This window comes from Natator depressus, chromosome 1, assembly GCF_965152275.1.
Source record: "Natator depressus isolate rNatDep1 chromosome 1, rNatDep2.hap1, whole genome shotgun sequence".
Taxonomy (NCBI): domain Eukaryota; kingdom Metazoa; phylum Chordata; order Testudines; family Cheloniidae; genus Natator; species Natator depressus.
The window spans coordinates 275,807,861-275,829,469 of record NC_134234.1 but is presented as its reverse complement, the minus strand read 5'-3'; the positions used below and the strand labels follow the sequence as shown (position 1 = coordinate 275,829,469).

At 38.6% G+C, this 21,609-nt stretch overlaps 1 protein-coding gene across 1 annotated transcript in view; it reads left to right on the top strand.

Moving 5' to 3' along the window:
- The window catches only part of PTPRQ (protein tyrosine phosphatase receptor type Q), a 207,080-nt gene that overhangs the window by 79,448 nt on the left and 106,023 nt on the right, over positions 1-21,609 (top strand). Inside the window, exons 29-38 of the mRNA XM_074941974.1 lie at positions 583-793; positions 2,414-2,563; positions 2,682-2,861; positions 4,011-4,118; positions 8,492-8,770; positions 12,197-12,379; positions 13,231-13,332; positions 15,518-15,638; positions 17,969-18,129; positions 19,355-19,500. Coding sequence (XP_074798075.1) covers positions 583-793; positions 2,414-2,563; positions 2,682-2,861; positions 4,011-4,118; positions 8,492-8,770; positions 12,197-12,379; positions 13,231-13,332; positions 15,518-15,638; positions 17,969-18,129; positions 19,355-19,500 — 1,641 coding nt within the window. The remainder of the gene's footprint in view (positions 1-582; positions 794-2,413; positions 2,564-2,681; positions 2,862-4,010; positions 4,119-8,491; positions 8,771-12,196; positions 12,380-13,230; positions 13,333-15,517; positions 15,639-17,968; positions 18,130-19,354; positions 19,501-21,609) is intronic.

Below are 21,609 nucleotides of genomic sequence, written 5' to 3'. Positions count from 1 at the left end.
TCTTTACCTAAGCAGGGAGATATTTAAAAGGCTTTTCACTTGACCAGATTTGGGTGAATTTTCCTAGGTATATCAAAAGGCACATTCAAAGTAACACCCCTGCTAAGTTTCAAGACCTTGCTCCAAAGCAGGGAGACACTAGAACTTCGTAATGAAATGGTTGTAAGAATGTTGTTAACATGAGCAAAACAACATGTTTTCCTTTAATCCTATTTTCAGAAGGTACTAAACTGTTTTAGCTGAAACTTAAAAAACAAAACAAAATCAGCCTGAATCAGATACCCAGCAAGGTAGATTTCAGCTCAAATAGTTAAAGTTTATCAAAGTTATAAGCAATTGAAAATAAGGTTTTATAATGGGAAGTGTCAGGCAACCTTAATTGTAGTTGTTGATACCAGCTCCACCTATAATGTATATTAATCTAATCTCTCTAGTATATATACATACTATTATGTGCTATTTATATGTAATATGTATATATATACGTGTGTTTATGTGTGTGTGTATAATGAGAAAAATGAGTTAATGGTAAGTGTCATATTTGGTTTGCGATTTATTTGTTGTTGTATTTTTAATCTTTAGCATTCAATGGATTCTGTGGATCCAGACATGTTAAAGGAAAATATCCAATCTACTTTCACTGGAGATACAATAGAAACAGCCACTGGATTATATGAAGGCTCAGCTGAGATGTTTCCCATGATACAAACAGTTTCTTCAGTAACATTTAGTATTCTATCTAGTGATAACTTGCCCACCATCAATGGAGCAGCAGAACTACCTTCAGTTTCTGGTAAAATTTTAAGATATTTTTATACCTACCTCATTGTTCAAAAGGTCCCTGTCACTGTCACAAATATAATCTTTAGCACAGAGTTCAACCAAATTATTAATGGGTCATTTTCTGGAGTCAAGTTTTTTACTACCAAATAACCTTCTGAAGCAACTGTGAATGCCACACAGGCAGGAACTAGCCCCTTATCACCCAGCTGACCTTCTTGCTAGTGAAAGTAGCACACTAGAGCCATCGGCCAAGCTGCATAGACAATCAGTTATTACAGTTGCCAAAGCAGGTGTGATTGCAGGGGATTAACATATCTCCAAGCCCTTCACAGACCTTGATTTCCCTGAACCTTTTGACTAATAGCTTTTCAAATGTCACTGAAGGTAAATAGGTCAAAAAGTTACAGCTCTGCTCTATGGGGTGGCAAACAGGTGGGGATGACCCCCCATGTCATGGTGATGTCATTAGTATATACACTTGTTCTGCGTTATCAATGGAACATTGTTTCTTTACTAAGTATGGATATTTATGACCCATTAAACAAGACTTAGTTGACAGATACAGGCTTAAAATACCTCTCCAAATTTTTACCATGAGAGCTTTAAACAGCAGACAGAGGGCCAAATTCTGATTTTATTTATGCTCCATTAAAGTCCCTGCATCTGGTTTGCAGTGTTTTTATAGTGGTATTGTCACAGGATATGAGAGAGACAAGGTGGATGAGGTAATATCTTTTATTGGATCAACATCTGTTGGTGAGAGAGACAAGCTTTCAAGCTTACATAGAGCCCTTCTTCAGGTCTGCATCTGGTGTAATACAGTATTAAAGTATAAGTAACTTATGCTGTAGTGTAATGACACCCGTATGGGGCACTGATGTTGACTAGCACAGTCAGCTGGCTACTGAGTTTAGCCCTGATATCCTGAATATTCTTCTGATCCAACCCAGGCCTCTTAGCTTTGTTTCATAATATTGGCCCGGCTCATTCATTCCTACCAAAACCCCCACATGAAGGGGTCTCTTTGAGGAGACCCAGGAGTAGATGCTCTTGAGATTGATCACATCAGTTAGCTGGGGAGAAGGAAGCGGAAATTTCTCAGTCTCTGTGGAGAAGAAAGCAAGGCCCACTCCCTAGTTTAGTAGATTCCTGTGGGTCCTGGGAGGCTGGGGCCATCTACACAGAGGTCTTGTGCTTCCATACCAGCATTTCCCCCCATCCCCTTCTCAAACTCCTTGGGGCCACAGACCCCAAGATCCACAGACCATAGAGGAGACAATCTGCATTCCCTATCCTCAGTTATCCTGCTGACTGTTTAGCTTGGCCCACTGAGTGTCCACCCAGTCCCAAAGCCTGGACTTTGGACTGTGTGGAGAGACCTCTACAGGGTCTAGGGAGTAGGGAACGGATGTGCAAACATGGGGAGATCCATGTACAGAGTGTCCCCTCCATGTCTGAGTTATAAACCATGATGTAGCTTATTATTTATATATTCTAATTGCCATGAAAGTGAGGTGAAAATGTCTACAATAAAATGTGGGTGCAAAAATATTTCCGCTTCAGCTTAGATTTTTGAAAAATAATTTAATGTTACAAATGGAAAACAAAGCTTTTTTCCTTTTAACCACAGATAACCAGTATGTCATCATTTCATCTGAACAGCTGTCATATACAATAAAAGAACTTACACCTTTCACAGAATATACAATCAGTGTATCTGCTTTCACCATTATTGGAGAAGGGCCTCCATCTGTTCTCACCATTAGGACACGTGAACAAGGTAACATTGCATAACTTTAAAATAATTTCAGGTAAGGGATTCCTCCTTCCACCCCAGTTTTTGCTATGATTTAATCTTTCCTTCACCCACATTAACTCTTTTGTTTTTGTTTCTTAAGTTCCAAGCTCAGTGCAAAATATTTATTATAAAAATATTAGCTCATCATCTGTTTTGCTGTATTGGGATCCTCCAGCAAATCCCAATGGAAAAATCACTCATTATACAATTTACGCGATGGAACTGGACACAAAGAGAGCATTTCACATGACAACTGCAAACAATAGCTTCCTTATAACAGGTATGGGATAGCTTTAGCATGAGGGGGTGACTAGATAACCTGTTGAGGTCCCTTCCAGCCTTACATTTCTCTGATTCATAAAAATAGTTGCAACTGTGTTATGCAAAATATATCAAATTGACTATTTAGAAATGTAGGTAGTCCAGATCATTCCTCCCCAGTCTTCATGTGGAAGGGTGGCTTGAGCATTTCTGCAACACTCTCCCCTCGCAGAAGGGGAGGGAAGGGACGGGACAGTGAGAGGCTGGAGGGGAGGAGTGGGCAGGCTGGGGGAGAAGACCTATTGTACCCACCTCTGGGTCCATGGAAGTTACCTGAAAAAGGTAATAAATGCTAGGTCCAGAGGTTGGCATGGCTAGAGAGCTCCCTGGCAATGTGGCTCCAATGGAATTGCTCTACCTATAAACTGAGGAGGAGGATGGGGGCCAGAGCTGGTGCAGGGGCAGAGAGGGCCTCTGCATCAATGGCCCAAACTTCTTGTGGATCCAGAGAAATCTGCCAATTTGGGGAAGTGGCTTTTCTGTCGAGGGCAAAACCCACTATCCTGGCTCCTTCGGATGGTCGTTAGTAATTTCTGCAAAGGATTTATAATGGGGATTTTTTCATAGAACCTCCCCTCCTTGGCTTTTCACATGGGAGAGGGTTAGTTTGTTTCTGTGCTGCTAGTTCTTTTTACGACTTTCACCTTTTACACAGTATGTGTTAGAAATTTATCATCTTTTTCTACTTTTAAAAAAAATACCTTTTTGTATTTTAATTGAAGAAAAGGCATCCCATTGTGGGTTTTCAGACACCTGTTTGTACTAACCAGTACTAAAATATATATATACATGCTCACATACACACTGAATTCCTTATGGATAAATTGTTAAAGCTATGTACAGAGATTAAGCTAGTCCATTTCTGTTGAAGTCAATGGGAGTGATTAGTTGAAGCCCCAAACTTAAATTTTATTTTAGATAGTGGGATTTAGAATATCTCATAGTGGCTCTATGGGCTATTAGTTGTTTTTTAAGTTACATAAATTCTTATATAGCTATGAAAACTATTTGAACATTGCCCATTTTTATGCTTACTATGTGAACTAAAAGGAAAAGAGGATGTTTAAGAAGAATCACAGGCTAGGATTCTTTTTCTTGCTCTTCCTAGGTCTGAAAAAGTACACAAATTATAAAATGAGAGTAGCAGCTTCCACTACAGTGGGAGAAAGTGCTCTGTCTGAAGAGAACGATTTTTTTGTGAGAACACCTGAAGATGGTAAGTATCTTGTTTGCAGTGATGTGCATGAGCTGGATGCGTCCACAAACAAATAATAAAACATACACATTGAGATCTATTTCCAAAATTTGGAATCTTCCCAAACCCACTCAAACTACGACTCACCCAGTGTTGCTGCCCTCAGCCAGTTTTGCAGGCCTGGGAGGAAAGAAATAAACTTCAGCAGTACCTGAAGGTTAGCAAATTTGGGCTCTGGTGCACCAACAGGGGAAGCAGCTCCAGAACCTTGACTGAAAATGCCCTGTCTCCAGCCCCTTTCTAATTAACCCAGAGGTTATTAGCTTGGAAGATCCACAGCTTCTGCCTGTTATCATGATGTGGAAGATAGGTGGCTTCTGAGGCATCCAGAACCTAAACCATTAAAGGCTTTTTATCTTAGAAACAGCATTGTAAATTGTACCCAGAAACAGTTTGGAAACCACCTCAGATAATGGAACCTGGGTGAATGTGCTGTCTACAAGCGGAGTTTCAGAACAAGTGAGCAGCAGCATTCTGCATAAGCAGCAGTTTCTGAGTTTAACTATGGTATAGCCCTTTGCAGAGTGCAGTGTACTGGGCTTTATTATCTATTGAAATTGATCAGTAATTTTAGTATATGATACAATATTGCAGGAACTACTTGCACTGTTATATATCAGATCAAGATTTTGTAGCTTTAGGTGGTACCTGAGCACAGCCCCTCTCCACAGCATGCTTCTCTCAAAACCCTGCCCGCGGAAGGGTTACTGCTGTTCCTAGAAGTATTAACTTCTGCTCTGGGTTGGCACCCCCTTGAGAAATGGGTAGATTGTATGGACACAGGAGTCAAGGGTAGCCTAGTTCCTTAGGGTGTCCTGCTGCCAGAGGGGAAGGGGAGGCCAAGTGGTAGCATGGCTGGGCCAGCACACCACATAGTTTGTCTTTTTTTTCCACACAGATCCCTGAGAGGCGTAGGATTTGGATCCTACCCCTCTGCCATCTGATCTCCCCTGAGGGGAACCGTGGTTGGAAACATAGGGTTGGGAAAGGTGTGACATTTCCTAGGCCCTTTCTCACTTACTCTCACTCCTGTGGGTTTTACTTTAAGTGAGTAAGATATGGCTCAGAATCAGTCTTACCTATTTAATTCCATATGGAAACTGGAATAGTAATTTTGTGTGACCATATCTCAGAGTGCTTCACAGTAAGGATAAACATAAAATGAAGTAACTTATTTGGATTTTTACCAGCAACAGTAAAAGAGCTGCTCTTTTAAATATACACCAAGGATATGTCCACACTTGGAGATTGGGGTATGATACCCAGCCCAAATAAACATACTCAGACTAGCTCTCATTGAGCTAGCACATTAAAAATATTAGTGTAGTCATGGTGGCATGGGCAGCCCACGGGCAGCTCAGGCGGGCAGCCTGGAGTACATACTCATGGGGTCTGGGTGGGTTTGTATTAGTAGAGGCTAGCCTGTGCCACGGCTGCTCATGCTACTGCTAGCTTGCAAGAGTATATCTACTTGAGCTGGGAATCCCACCCCTAGATGTAGCCTAATAGACAGAGCCATCAATCACACTGATCAGATTAGAGCTGTATTGAATCTGTGTGCCTTTTAGCCCCAGCGTTGAGGTAGTGCAGAGCTGCACTACTCCAGAGGGATCACAGGGAGGCATTCTGAGCCTCCCTGGGGTAAAAAGTATTTTGGAACTTCCTGAGCAGGGGGTTGGACTAGATGACCTCTTGAGGTCCCTTCCAACCCTGATATTCTATGATTCTATGATGTGCAGGGAGCATGTAACACACTCTGCCCTCAGTGGACAGTCAGATCCACTGGTTTATATGAAGACGATCAAGGCCAGAAAACTGCTTATTCCTCCACTTCTGTGAGATGGCTTTCTTTAGGCACTCATATACCACAATGAGGAGTATTGGGTAAATGCCTGGGTAGATTGAATCTAGAGGACACTAGCAGCAGCTGTCACTGACCCCTACACCGAGAGCACAACAAACATAGAGAGGTTTGGCTCTACGAGAGGGCCAGCCACAATCTGGCCACTAAGGGTACGTCTACACTGCAATTAGACACCCTTGGCTGGTCTGGGCCAGCTGATTCAGGCTTCTGTGGTTCAGACTGATTGCAGAGTAGATGTTCAGGCTTGGACTGCAGCACAAACTCTGGGACCCTCCCACCTCGCAGGGTCCTAGAGTCTGGGCCCCAGCCTGAGCCCAAACATCTACACTGCAGTTAAACAGGACCTTAGCCCAAGCCCCATGAGCCCGAGTCAGCTGGCACAGGCCAGTGCAGGTTTTCAGTTGTAGTGAAGACTTACCCGAAGAGGTAGGATTGGTGGTACTGAGTGTACAAACACAGTTGATCAAATTCATCCCTGATGTAATTCATGAAGTCAGTGTTGTCAGTCCAGTGAGTCCTGCCATCCTGGTATAGGATGGAAGGGACTCCACCATATGATTCTGAAAGAATCTAGCCACTGGCTAGGAGACACAATAATTGCTGAAGGGGGGGCATGGGAACTGACTCAAAAACACAGCCCTGAAAAGGGAAAGAAATATGCTGTGACTAACTTCCATTTAGTTTACCTAATACAGCTGGTGATTGATGACCATGAAGATCTCTGTGTAACTCTTGTGTGCTGTGGTGTGAGGGTCACACAGAAAGCAAGTCTAGCTATGGGGTAACTTATTGGCTACACTTGCTTGCAGTGTCTTGACCTCTAGCTGATGACAATAATGTAGTCACAAGGCACTGTATATAAGTGCGCATAAGTGAGCCTGCTCTAAGGCACAAAATCAGCAGTAGATATAAACATCTCTTCCATAGAAGAGCTGCTCATGTAGTCACTACTAATATATGCAATATATAAAACTTAATAAGATATAATAAACACTATTATGTTTTATTGCCCGAGCAGCAGAAAAATGGTGACAGTAAAGAATATTGTCACATTTATACATTTATTTTGTCCCTTATTTCCTTTTCTAAGAATTAGCGTTGGGCTTTGGGGTTTAGTTCATATAAATGTTCAGATATCTCAAAGCTTATCTTGAACCTTCTTGGCCTGGAGGTCTCACAGAAATTTCCAACGCTTCTTTATGAATTTCTGACTCAAGAGGTTCCAGTTGTAGTAGGTCACCACTCTGGATCCCACATCTGCCAGCATAAATATTCCAGTATACAGTAACTCCCAGTTCTTGATTTCTCTGGCATGGAAAGATCATTAAAAGCAACAGCAAAATATCCTCAATTCTGAGAGAAATGTGGATTGATGAGGACCTATAAACTATGTACTTAAACTAGATAGATTACCATCAGGAAATGGGAATTAAAGGTAATTTCCTATTCTCCAGTGGTACAGTATAGCTCACTGAAGCCAGTGGAATTAAACTGCTGTGAAACTGATGAAAATGAGAGAAGTATTAGACCTAATATCTATGGCCCTGACCCTGTAATTAGATCCATGGGGGCAGAGCATTACACCCATATGAAATCCCACTAAAGTTGGTGAGACTCCACACAGGCACACATGAATATGGCTGCAGGATCATTGCCCAAGTTCCAACATTGCAAGAGAGATGACAACACACACAGGGGGACTGGTTGGCGGAGGGAGAACAAAAGTTACAGAGATGTAGGTCATGTGGTTGCTATATTTAGTAATGCACGTCTTGGAATTTGTCATGGTTTAAAAACATTATTTACAACAATGTTCTTTTTCTTTTTGTGGCAAAGTATGTTTTAAGGAGAGAGCTGAAGGAAAAGAGGAAGGTGAAGGGATTGTGGTCTGGCTCATGAAGGAGGTTCTAGGCACAGGTGGATGCATGGAAGAAGGCACAGAAGCCAAAGTAGGGGAAGTCAAAGGGGATGACTGCAGAGGGTGGGGATGTTTAAAAAGAGGAGACTAGAGAAATACGCAGGAGCTGTGCTCAGGTCTCTGAAGGCAAAGATAAGGAGTTTGACTTTGATGTGAAAGGCAAGAGGAAGCCAATGAGAGGATTTGACAAAGAGTTGAACATAGAGAGGTAGGCTGTACAGACGATTTTTGCATCTGCATTTTTGATGGATTGGTGGGTGACGTGAGAGAGAGTCTAAAGAGACTGCAGAAGTTGGGTGCAAGCTAATCAAGGTTTGCACAACAGTTTTACTGGTGGGAAAAGAAGGATTTCTGAAATATACGAGGGTGAAAAACTGATAGGATTTAGTGATAATGATTTGGAGGGGAGACCATATCATCACCTTTAGCTCTGGATCTTGCTGTAGCTGCCTCTAGAAATGTCTAGATATTAGGAACATATACATTTATGGGAACATTTCTCTATTATATGATCAGTTAAAAAATTCAAAGACCTTTTATTCTGTATTGCAGAACCAGGCTCTCCGCCCCAGAATGTAGAGGTATTAGATGTAACTGCAACAGGAATATACTTGAGATGGTCACCACCAGAGCAACCTAATGGGATCATAACTCATTATGAAGTTCTGTACAATTATGCCAATGACTTATTTATTAAAAATACCTCAGCTACAAGTATTTTTTTAAATGGCATGAAACCATACACGCTCTACAACATTTCCGTAAGGGCTTTCACTAGGCTTGGCCATGGGAATCAATCATTTCCACTGTCTGTCAGAACTTCTGAAACTGGTGAGTATATTACTTAAACATACTATAATTTGTCCACGTTTGATAGCCTGTGGTGACATTTTATGCCAATTCATTTTACTGTAATACACATTTTTATGCCAAATGCTTTCCTCCTTCCCCTGTGCAAAGACTGAGTAGGGAGTGGGAAGGGGAGAAGAGGGCAATGAGAGCAGAGATGTAGAATGGGACCCAGTAATGTATTGTAGAGCCTTATACAGTCCCTGCCTTTTACAAATTCTCCTGCCCTGCAGGAAAAAATGTCATTTTTATAGAAAAGGAGAAATTTCAAAAGGCCAGGAGTGTTGCTGAGGGCAAAGAGCTTGAATTTGATATGGTAAGAGAAAGGAAACCAGTGAAAAAATTCAAAGACAGATGTTGGTGACGTGATTGAAGCAGCAGGAGAGTAAAATGACATTATTGAAATATTTTGGAAAAGGGAGCGGTAAAATGAAACTGGAGAGGGTTACAGTAGTCAAGATGAAAGTTGCTCAGGACAGGGAAAAGGTATTTTAGCAGAGGGTACTGAGACAGAAGGGTGGATTTTGGAGATACTAACAAGGAATTAACAGGATGTAGCAAAAGATTAGATATTAGGGGTGGGGTGGGGATTGAAGTGGGAAGGGAGAAGGAAAGAGAAAAATCAAGTCTGGGAGACAGGCAGGATAATGGAAATACCAATAGACATGGAGAAGAGAGGCAGAAGAGGGGTTAGGAGATTAGACATCAAAGAGCAGATGTTGGGGAGGCAGCTAGAAATGCAGGAAATGATGGAGGTCAAGAGGGATGTCTGGAGCAGAGCTGAGAAAAATTGGGTTTGATTTGAACTCAAACCATTTTTTGTATTTTTTTTTTTTTTTTTTTTTGGTCAGATCGAAAAACTCAAAATTTTTTGGTTTCAAATTGACCAAAATGTTTCTGGTCAATTTGAAATAGTTTTTTCAGTTTTTCAGTTAGTTTTAAGTGAACCAAAACATTTTAGTCAACCCAAAACAATTTTTTTTTTAGTTTTCAGTTTTGATTTGATTGTTTACAAGTGTTTTAAACCCTTATTTTGGTGTTTTGTTTTTAAATTGGCCATATTTGAATTTGAAATGCCAATTCAAAACAAAGTCAAAACAAAACATTTCCAAATGGTTGAAACGAAAAAATTTAACTTTCTCAATTTTTTCCCATTTGTTTTTTGGCTGAAGCGGTTTGTCAAATTCACGAATAGTTTTGGAGCACAAAAATGCATTTTTAAACAAAATAGCCCCTGATTTTTTTTGCCTAGTTCTAGTCAGGAGTATAGAAGAGGAGTGATTTTGAATAATTGGTGTATAGGTGGAGGGTGAATGACTGGGAATAGATAAGGTCACAGTGAAAGGAAGACATAGAGGAAGAGACTGAACAGATCTCTTAGGGATACAGAGGAACAGGAGAGGATGTGGGGAGTCAATAAATAAGAAATTAGGAACCTTAATAAGGGAATTGTATTGAATGGGGAGGACAAAAGCGAAGTTTGAAGGGATCATCTGAAGAAGGGGAAGTCAAGGCAATGAGAGTGAACAGCATGCTCTAGGATTTTGGAAATCAATAGGAGAAGGGAAATAGAATGGTAGCAACTGCAAGAGAAGGAAGTTAGATCATGGTGACGTCTTTATCAAGATAAAGAAAGAAGAAACAGATATGAAGTTAGTGGGAAATACAGGTACCCAGCAACTCTGAAAAGCAGGCCAATTTGATTGGAGTCTAACTTTATGCATTCACATTTGAAAATTTTGGCCTGTGTCCATTTGGTTAGGCAAAGATGACAATATGATGCCCTAAAAGTGAAACTACTTTGTGCTTACTTAGCTGAAAGTTAGCTAATATAATCTGTCATTTGTTTTTAAAAGTCAGTAGGGACCTAGATACCAAAGTCTTAATGATGACATAAATCTGTAATAAATTACTGCCTAAGACCTAGCTGGTCATTCCCTCCCTTACTAGTTACCACCATTTGTAGCTGAACAGGTTGCTTCATACAGCGGATTTTACCTGATAAGGAATATGTTCAAGAGAGTATTGTACACTTAGCAACAGGCCTGAAAAACCTGTACTTGAAGTGTATTATTAATAAGTATGTGTTAAAAAAATAAATGTTGGAAACCTTCTCTCATTCTTTAAACTAAACAAATTAATTTCAGGTTCAGATCACTCCTTATAACCTGTTCTGGCCCCTTAGGTCCTCCTTTCCTCCTCTCTTGGGGGTGCAATGGATGCAAAACAATAGGTTTGAATCCAGAATTAGGTGGGACATAGAAGAGAAGCTGCAACAACATTCATTATGAGATCTTCAGAGATGGATGTATCACAGGGAAGGCAGGCATTTTAAGATTGAATGTATGGAGGGAAGTGGGACCTATTGAAGCATCATTGTGTTTGAGAGATTCCACCACTAAACTAGGAAGCTGTTTAGAGTGATTTCCCAGCCTCTGATGGAATTCAGCCCCTCTCTGAATATTGCTAAATCCTCCCAGCCAGAGGTGACTTATCTCTGGGGTTCATACAAATATATCTGAAGAGCAAGTATCGGGGGTAGCCGTGTTAGTCTGTATCCACAAAAACAACAAGGAGTTCGGTGGCACCTTAAAGACTAACAGATTTATTTGGGCATAAGCTTTCGTGGGTAAAAAACCACTTCTTCAGATGCATGAAGAGCAAATGTTTTGTATCTTGAATGCAAATGGTTGCATCAAATTGCAGGTATTTTCAAAATATTTGCTAGGGAGGCGACCCAGAACTCTTGTAAAACCTATTTACCCCCCTCTACCTTGTCAAACTGCACAAACTGAAAGCTGTGCAATGATAACCAAACTTATATTTATTTTGTTTCAGAAAATGATTAAACAATGTTATCATGTGCTGGTGCCTCTCTCCCTGGTTCTGGGATCTGGGAAAACAGGTGTTTTTTTTAAAAATGGGAAAACAAATTAAAAGATTGCCCAGTCCCTACCTCTTTGCAAGCATGTGGAGCAGGCAAGGCAAATGGAAAAAATGTTAGTGGAAACCATTTGTTAAAATATTGGCAACACATCAATGAAGAGTTTCTTGAGAGAGAGCCAAGTTGGAAATTCATGGTGATAGCTACTAAGGTGTCAGGGAGGAAGCTCAGCATCACAGGGTTGGGGGAAGTGAGTTAGAAGGTCTTTAGCTCATTTGTCAAAAGAATTCCACCAATTTGTTAAAGGCGGTACATAAAAAACCTCATTATACAGATAGTTGCATTATATATTATAGATACGTTTTTCATGTCTTTTTGACCTTGCAGATCAACTTGTAAAACTATAAAATTATTATTTTTAGTAAAAAAAAATCAAATATTTACAATATACTGTATTTTTTATTGTTTAACTAATGAACAAAACTTTGACTTGACTCTTTTAAGTCTGAATTTTCCTCTTTCAGTTCCTGATAGTGCACCAGAAAACATAACCTACAGGAACATCTCATCTACAGAAGTAGAGTTATCATTTTTTCCACCATCTGTTCCAAATGGGATTATACAGAAGTATACTGTATATCTCCAGGGGATTAATGGAACTGAGCTAAGAATCATAAACACTACTCTTCTGACAATAAGTATTACAGGTTAGTATGTAACAATCTGAAACTTGATAGTCTCTTGGTTGGTTGATGGTGTATAGTTCATGCTGACAAATTCCAGTCAGAAGGAAATATTTAATGTTTGTTGGAAACTTAATGTTTACAACCTTGACTTCAATATGCCAATGTCATTAAATGTCACTTTTCAAGAAGATAGCCATGACTGACACTAAATTTAGTGCTAATTGTGAATACTAAGACCTTGATCCTGAAAACACTCTCAGACTTAGTTTCACTGACTTCAGTGGGACTACTCAAATGTATAAAATTAAGCACATGTGTAAGTGTTTGTGGGATCAGGGTCTTAATTTTAACACCTCAGTTTTAAACACAATAATACATTTTATGGAACAAAATGATTTTTTAATTATGTGAACATGCAGATTTCTATATTAAGAAAAACAGATGCCTTCACATTCCTGTAAAACTAGAAGATATTGAAATACTTCAGATTATGGCTAAAGTTAATTTCAGTTATAAATCTGATTTTGCTGATGTCCCAGCTTCTGAAATACTGAAAAGGGTAATTTCCACTTAAAAGTTTACACATGTGGACTGTGTCCAGCAGAAAATTGGTCTCCAATTTTAGGTGTTATTGGACAAGACATTTTTATGCTGTGAGACTCAGAAAAATCATTTAAAACGTTGTTCTAAGACATATTTGGCACATCTAATATCAACCTTGAGGTCAGTGGGAATTGTGAGATGCTCAGCACTTTTGCCTGCTTATATACTCAGAAACCTAACTTTAGTGTTTTTTAACTATTTTTTTTAAATATTCACTGAAATCCCCCTCAGAATTTATAAAATAGTTTACTGCATTCTTCTTTCTTTAGGTTTAAAGAAATATACCAAATATACAGTTGAGGTGTCTGCAAGCACTAGCAAGGGTGAAGGGGTTCGTAGTGCACCTCTAAACATACTGACTAATGAAGATGGTAAGTCAGAAAAGAAATTACAATATATCATTGTCCACTTCTAGTGGACAAGTTTTAAACTTTGTTTCAGAGTTCTTTGTACGTTTGATTTATATAGGCACTTTCCATTTAGATATAATGGATCTTTATTCTTTAATACCTCTATCAGTATAAGTTATGTCAAATCACAAAAGTTCTGTATTTGGAAAGCAACGGTATTATTGTTCTAATATCTTGTCAGTGTTTTCCATTTTTAAGAACCCTTAATTTACTGTTACTATTTTAGCCTATTACAGAAGGGCAGCAGTAAGTCAGAAGGAGGTTGTCTCTGTGTGGGTGTAAAAGTGGACAAAGGGAGAAAGCACAGACCCCGTTCCTTTTGCCTCCCAGCACATGGACCTAGAACAATCATAGTTCTTGTGCTTGGAGTCTTTGGCTCTTCTAAATAGATGAATTTATACTTATTGTTGTTAGTATTGTGTTAGTGCTCAGAGGACCTAATCGGTGGCACTAGACACCCCAAATTGAGCATGGAGGGGTGAGTGAAAGGTAGGACCAGGGCACTGCCCTCCATACTAGCCAGCAGAGCTGGCCATACATTGTCAGAGTGTATACCACGCTTTATTTAATGATATCATAATATGTATGCTCCCTTTCCATCCCATTAGACACAATTCCTCAGGGGGTTCCTACAGTGGGGGTGCATCTCTGCAAAACTCCCAAAGTGGCCAGAGGCTCTCATCCACAGTTCATACCATGTTACATTGCTCAATATAAATATTGCTATAATACTTCAAAAACAGTTTAATTATATAAAATTAAGCCATTTGTTTAAAATGTTTTTTCTTTAGAGCAAACATTCATTCTGTATTTTACTAAAGAGTTTGTTAGCTGAATAAGGAGATATACGAGTTAAAGACAAATAATATCTTAGAATCAAGACATGCCAGAGACATATGAAATTCAGTATTTGATAGACCTTTTATTGTAGTGCTACTAAGGATAATATAGCAAGTAAACACTAAATACAGCTGTCACCATTTATTACCAGTAAATACAGGCATTCACTGACTTCATTAAGCCTTTGTTGAGGCAAAATTAAGAGAGTAAGATGTTTAAAACATTTTTGCTGTCCTCTGTGGTTGAGAAAGACAGTGCAATTAGAGGAAGAGCAACAAAAATATTTGTAATATGCCACATGTATCTTACTCAAAAGTACACACTGTTCAGAGCATTAGACCAAATGCTTCACAGATTTGCTAATAGCTATGCTTATGTTCTCAATTTCCATGCATGACCACAGCCATGACCTGAATTTTTAGTACATGATGCTGTTTTGTTTAATTTGAAAAACAAAAGTAATGTTAACATCACAACACAGTGCAATACCTTTATCTGGTAGAAAAAAAACAAAAACAGTTTTACTTCCTACCTTAGTGGAAAATATCATTATTACTAAGCATACATACGGATACATTTTCATCACAGCAACATTTGTATGAACCTTAACTATTTTAATTAGAATGAAATAAAAATGTATTATAACGTTTTTATTCAGCTGTGCTCTCTCAGTACTTAGTGGTTATACTGCTGTCTGGTGTTCATCTTAGAATGAATTTCAGGTGTCTCATTCATTGAATACATGTATATTTTCTTTCATGACATGTTAAATGTATGAATGTGTTCCTTGTTTGATGGAGTGAAAAGATTTAACTCTGCATGGTATCCCACATTTTTATCATCTCTCAATGCTATGCTCATCAATTTTCCCATCTTTTGGTGCTTCATATAATTATTTCCAGCTCCACTTCTCCTCAGGGGAACTATTTTGTTATATTTTACATGCATTCACACCTAAAAAGCTCTTGCTTTTATTAGAAGGGGGAAAATTACAATATACTTGGACAGTAGGTGAATCAGTATGACAAACCCATTGCTCTGTTTTCTCATGAAATATTTTTTTCCATTGAATCACAGAAACAGATGTTTTAACACTACCATGAAAAATCTTCCTTTATCATCTGGCTGAAAAAGTAAAGAAGCCTGGCTATAACACCATTTGATATGGATACTGTACCTGTGTGCTTCCATAATTCACTTCCTAGCACAAATAATTAAAATCCTATTTAAAGATACTTCACTTAACCATGCCACTCAGATCTTAGCTGTTTAACAAGTTGTTGTGTTCTGCACTCTCACTTTATAGCTCCTAGTTCACCTCCACAATCCCTCTCAGTAAAACAGTTGTCGGGTGTCACTGTGAAGTTGTCATGGAAACAACCACTGGAGCCAAATGGAATTATCCTCTATTACACAGTTTATGTCTGGTAAGATTTTCTGGAAATGGTTCTGAGGATAAATATTAATCTGTAATCTAAAAGGAATGTAAGTTTTTTCTTACAGACCTTGTTGAATATACATTTTTGAGAGTGAATATTGATAAGTTACTTAAAATACTAGCTTTCATATACACAAATGCCCCTCTAAATAGGGGTAGGTGAAAATTGTAGAATTAAATGATTACAAGCATCTAAAATATTTTTCAAATCTTTGGGGTTTTGCAAAATGAGTTTATATTTAAATTAGCTGGTGATCTCCCATCCTCACATATTAATTGGACCATTTGGAATCTAATTAACGATAAAATGAGACACCAACGAACACTATTGTTTGGGGTCTGCTAATATTTCCATCTGAAGATGGAATGGAGATGGCCAAGAACCACTGAAAAATGCTGTTTCATCTCCCATTCAGTGGTCTGAGCAAGCAAGGAGTTGTGATAGTAGCAGTCCCTGTCCACTCTTTGACATTAGTACCACCTAGTGTGATATTTTATACACATCATGTTTCCTGCTACTTCAGCACTTCCCAATACTTTGTTACTATACCATCTTATCTGTCTTCTTCTCAACTCTGTTATAACACTCATTATAAGTGCTGGATATTATATTATATTATATTCGTGCCTCTTGGGATCTGTCTCTTCCTCCTTCAAAAAAAGACTATTGTCATTTTAAATCCCAGTTTAAAACTTTTTTTCACTCTCTTCTTCTGAACACTACTTGTTCTAAAGATTTGTCATATCTTCCTTTTGTAAGCCCTGCATATTGCCTTTACTGGGGACTGCCTTTACACATGTTGACTTGTTTATTTTGATTGTTGATCACAGTTAGTTATTGTATTTATGCTGTGCTCTTCTATTGCCATTACCCAACGCATAGGGGCAAATAGCTACAGAAATACATACCATGCAATGTAAATTATGTATGCAAAATGGTGTTGTGTTACAGATGAGGAGTTCTTATAGATATATTACTACTAAATATGCACTCCTTTAAAGGTGACCTAAAAGTTTGCTTTTTTTTAGGTGGCCTAAAAGTTTTTAAAGGTGACCTAAAAGTTTCTCCTGGCGGTAGCTAATTTTTATCTTTTTTCTTAGTTATGAACTTCTGCTTTAAAATAATGATAAGGTAAACACAAGTAATCCCACTCTCCAGAAGAGTATAAATTGGCTTTCCACTGCTCCTTCCACTGTACTGGCAAGAGTTAATGTCATCTGCATCAGTGGAGAACTTTGAACTGTGGATGAACTTGTAGCACAAACAGATCTCCCTCACGTTAAGGAATATGGTTTTGATGCATACTGTGTTTAAAGACCTAAGGATATTCAAGATCAAGGAACTTCTTCTTCATTCAAATCCTTCCTTAAGACTTATTATATCTGTGATTACTACAGAATGTATCATTATTAATCATTTTTCGATAACTTGTTAATTGAACCATCTAGATCTGCAGATGCCTAAATTAAGTAATCACAGAACTTCACTGATGTCGCCTTTGTCCTTGCCCTTGTCCTCTCCATCTACTCCCTTCTGTGTCTTATCCCCACATACCCTCTCACATCTAAAATTAGATTGCGATTAGCTCTTTGAGGTAAGGACCTTGGGTGAAAACTCCCACTGACTTTTGTGGAGCCAGGATTTCACCCCTTGTCTTTTAAATTATTTAGAACACTTTTGGGTGCTATAAAATAATCATAATTAATTACTAGGGCTGATATGGCAAACAAGCTCTTGAACCACAACTTTTCTTAGTGGCAACATTTTCCAGTGGATATAACTAATGCAAGAGCTTCCTAATACCAGGTAAAGAGGCAAAGATAGTGAATGGGGGGCATTTGAAAGTGTAGAAGAAAATTATCTAAACATTCTAACAACTATGTTACATTAGCTGTAGAAAATTTAGCATTGAATGAATGAAGCCAGGAATCCACAATGAAGAACTCAAATGTGAGCTAATAGTAAAAAAAAATCATCACTTTTTAATGGTTTTCTTGCAAGAAATACAATATTTATAAGTTACAGGAATTTAAGAAATGTTGGTCTCAGTTGTGTTAGCTATCTAGCGCTAATGAATTTCTGTAGTTTTGGCTAAGGCTTGTTTCTTATTTGATTTGTGAGAAGTGCCTTTTTAAACTCAACATCTTGATAATTTTTTGAATAATATAATGGATTTACTGTAGATGAAAGTTCTATTTCTATTTTATGAGTTTCTGTATATGACAATATTGTTTTCTGTGGTGTTTTTAGTAAAATGTATTATACCATGCTGCAGTTTTGTCATGAAAATGTATATATGTAACGATTTTCTTCTTTAGGAATACAATATCAAAAAGAAGTGTTAATGTAACTGAAACATCACTGATATTCACAGACCTAGAAAATAACAATGAATACAAAATTTATATAACAACAAGTACCAGATTTGGGGATGGAAACATAAAAAGTAGCATTATAAGCTTCAGAACTTCTGAAGGAGGTAAGTTTATGTATCGTAATAAATCATATAAATAAATCTGTAGTTGCATCCATAAGTTTGTGTCAACCTTATTTAAACATATAAAATAACTTAGGTGAAAGCTGCCATTTGATTGGCTATCTAAGAACGTTCGAATGTCTGATGTCTCTTCATCAAACAGAGCACTACATTTCCCTGCAAGACATTTATATTAAAAGACTTTTTATATTGCTCTTTGACATGAAGTAAAAAGAGGGGAATTTGGTTTTATTGCCCTTTGTTCTATCAAGCTGTGAAATAAGGTCCTGAGAAGGAAAGCCCTCACAGTTTTAGTGTGTCTCTCACAAACACCGGAGTAAAGTGGTTGTAGTCGGAAAGCAGTTTTATAAACATGGCATTGTGGGATTCCAAGTTGATTTGATCCCAATGAATTTCATATACTTCAGAAGTGAAAGGTCTTTTTTTCTAGGAGGCAACACTGTACACTCAACTTTGAAATTCAAGCTAGTTCCTTTCTGGCTCTGATGTCACCAACAATAACAATTTTGCCACTGAAACTTAGGTCCCATCCTTCAATTAACTGTGTGCATGTGTCTCTGCACCTTTGTGGAACCTCACTGGCCCAAGTGTGGCTCTGAATAAGCACATGGGTTTGTCTTCACATAGTCATCTGTAGGATCGGTATCTTAGTCAATAATTCTGTGAATGATGGTGTGATCTATAATAGAATCCAACTCACATTTCCCTATCTGTATTGGCTCTGCAATGCTAGTGGTAGTAAAAAGTGTGAAAAACTTATTTTAGTTAATGAAACAAGCATAAAGGACTCTGTATACACATGAAACATGTTTGTTAAGAAGATTGCATGCATACATAATGCTTTGTGCACATGTATGAATTGGGATTTATATTTGCATAAAACAGTAAATACATGCACTTACAAATCTCAAGTTTCACAGGTTCACTGAGTGCATAAACTTGGATTTGTGCATGCAAATGTATGCATGTCTTTGACGCTCTCTGAAAAATGAATGTCTTTGAAAATCAGGGCTTTCAAAGTGTATGGTAGCCATTAGTTCAATTGTATCTTTTCCACCTCCTCCAGAAACAGGATCTGATATTCAATAATTTCATAAATACATTTGATTTAATATAGGATTTTTTTCAAATCAATAAAGTCTAAATATTGGGTAATAAAAAGCACAAAAACTTATGTTACATAAGCTAAATCTTAATATTATTCCAGCACCAAGTGATCCACCAAAAGATGTCATGTACAGAAACCTCACTGCATCATCAATAATGGTTTTCTGGTCCCCGCCTCAAAGGCCTAATGGGATTATACAATATTATTCAGTTTATTACAAAAATAATTCAGGAATTTTTATGCAGGTAAGTTTCTTTTTATATCATTTTTGTAGATTTTAGTTCCGAGAAATTCATTTACTTTTCTTTGAATCTTTAATGTATCAGAAAAGATTAAACCAACTGTACAGTAAATGCCATATTCTTCTTTCACTCCCACCTCATCACAAGATAATTTTGATTTTTAGCATATGTGATATAGCATGGCCAGAGGGCGGCAGGAGTGTGTTAGATGGGACCCTTATTCCCTGTAGAGGGAAGAAAGTTTGCTATAGATTAATTAAAGCACCTGAAGCCAATTAGAGCACCTGAAGCCAGTCACCTTATAAAAACCCACTGCTTCAATCAGACAAGAGGAGGAGTTGAAGCAGAGTGGTTTGGTGTTGGAGTAGAGAGCAGTTTGGAGGAGTTGAAGCAGAGTGGATTGGTGTTGGAGCAGACAGCAGTTTGGAGGGAAGCAGAGGAGAGTTTGGAGAAGTGCTGCGGTGGGCTAAGAAGACCAAGACCCTAGGTAAAGGGACACCTGGTTTGTGCAGATGGAGGGCAGGAAGCCCCACAAGTTGAAGGGCAGGAGAGGGAAGTAGCCCAGGGGAAGGAACCTCTAGTGGTTTACTGCTATCCCTGGGGCCCTTGGGCTGGGACCCGGAGTAGGGGGCGGGCCCGGGTCCCTCCCTCTCCACTCCCCTCCCCTCCTCTAGGACACTAGTGGGGCAGTTAATACCCCAGTTCAGGGGCAAGAAACCCCCCCAAGAATAGAAAGCGTGAGACCCATCATAGTAGTGCCAGCAATTTGCCACACATATTATTAAATGGATCAGTGTATTAGCCTAACCCTCACCTCGAAATTATATTCGTGGTATCCTGCAATTTCAAAATTCCTGTGCATCTCAAGGAGCATTTATGCTATTAAGCATGAGGAGACTAATACATACAAAAAAAGAGTAAATTTCATGCAGAATAAATGATCCAGTGTTCTAGGCTGCAAAGTGAAATTATATGTGCCTAGTGAAATGATATTCTTGTACATATATGTTTTTAATGTATTTTTTGTGCAATAATGAAAATCAGAAGATAGCGTTGCCATAGGGAAGGATAGAATACTGCCTCATGTTCTGTTACGCTTTAGTAAATGTCTCTGCAGAAAACAATTTTTCTTTCTAACATAATTATAACATATTATTTTAAAACACAGAAGACAAATAGGTTTAGTCTACTGCAGGGATCGGCAATCTTTGGCACGCGGCCTACCATGATAAGCTCCCTGGCAGGCCAGGCCAGTTTGTTTACCTGCCGCGTCCGCAGATTCGGCCGATTGCAGTTCCGACTGGCTGCGGTTTGCCCCTCCAGGCCAATGGGGGCTGTGGGAAGTGGCGCAGGCTGAGGGATGTGCTGGCCGCTGCTTCCCACAGCCCCCATTGGCCTGGAGTGGCGAACCGCGGCCAGTGACAGCTGCGATTGGCCGAACCTGCGGACGCGGCAGGTAAACAAACAGGCCTGGCCTGTCAGGGGGCTTACCCTGGGAGGCCGCGTGCCAAAAGTTGGCGGTCCCTAGTCTACTGTATTAAAGCATGGGAGAAATTCATTTGTTTATCTGTTATGAATCTGGGCATTAGGATGTCGCTTATTGTGTAGGTACTTCTCATGCTCATCTTAACATTATGCATGATATATATTAACTAGGGCTGTTGATTAATTGCAGTTAACTCATGCAATTAACTCAAAAATTTATTGCAATTAAAAAAATCACAATTGCACTGTTAAACAATAGAATACAAATTGAAATGTATTAAATATTTTTGATATTTTTCTACATTTTCAGATCTATCTATTTCAATTACAACACAGAATACAAAGTGTACAGTGCTCACTTTATTTTTATTACAAATATTTGCACTGTAAAAATGATAAAAGAAATAGTATTTTTCAGTTCACCTCATGCAATCTCTTTATCATGAAGGTGCAACGTAGAAACATTTTTTTTTGTTACATAACTGTACTCAAAAACAAAACAATGTAAAACTTTAAAGCCTACAAGTCCACCCAGTCCTACTTCTTGTTCAGCCAATCGCTAGGAGAAACAAGTTTGTTTACATTTATGGGAGATAATGCTGCCCACTTCTTAATTACAATGTCCCC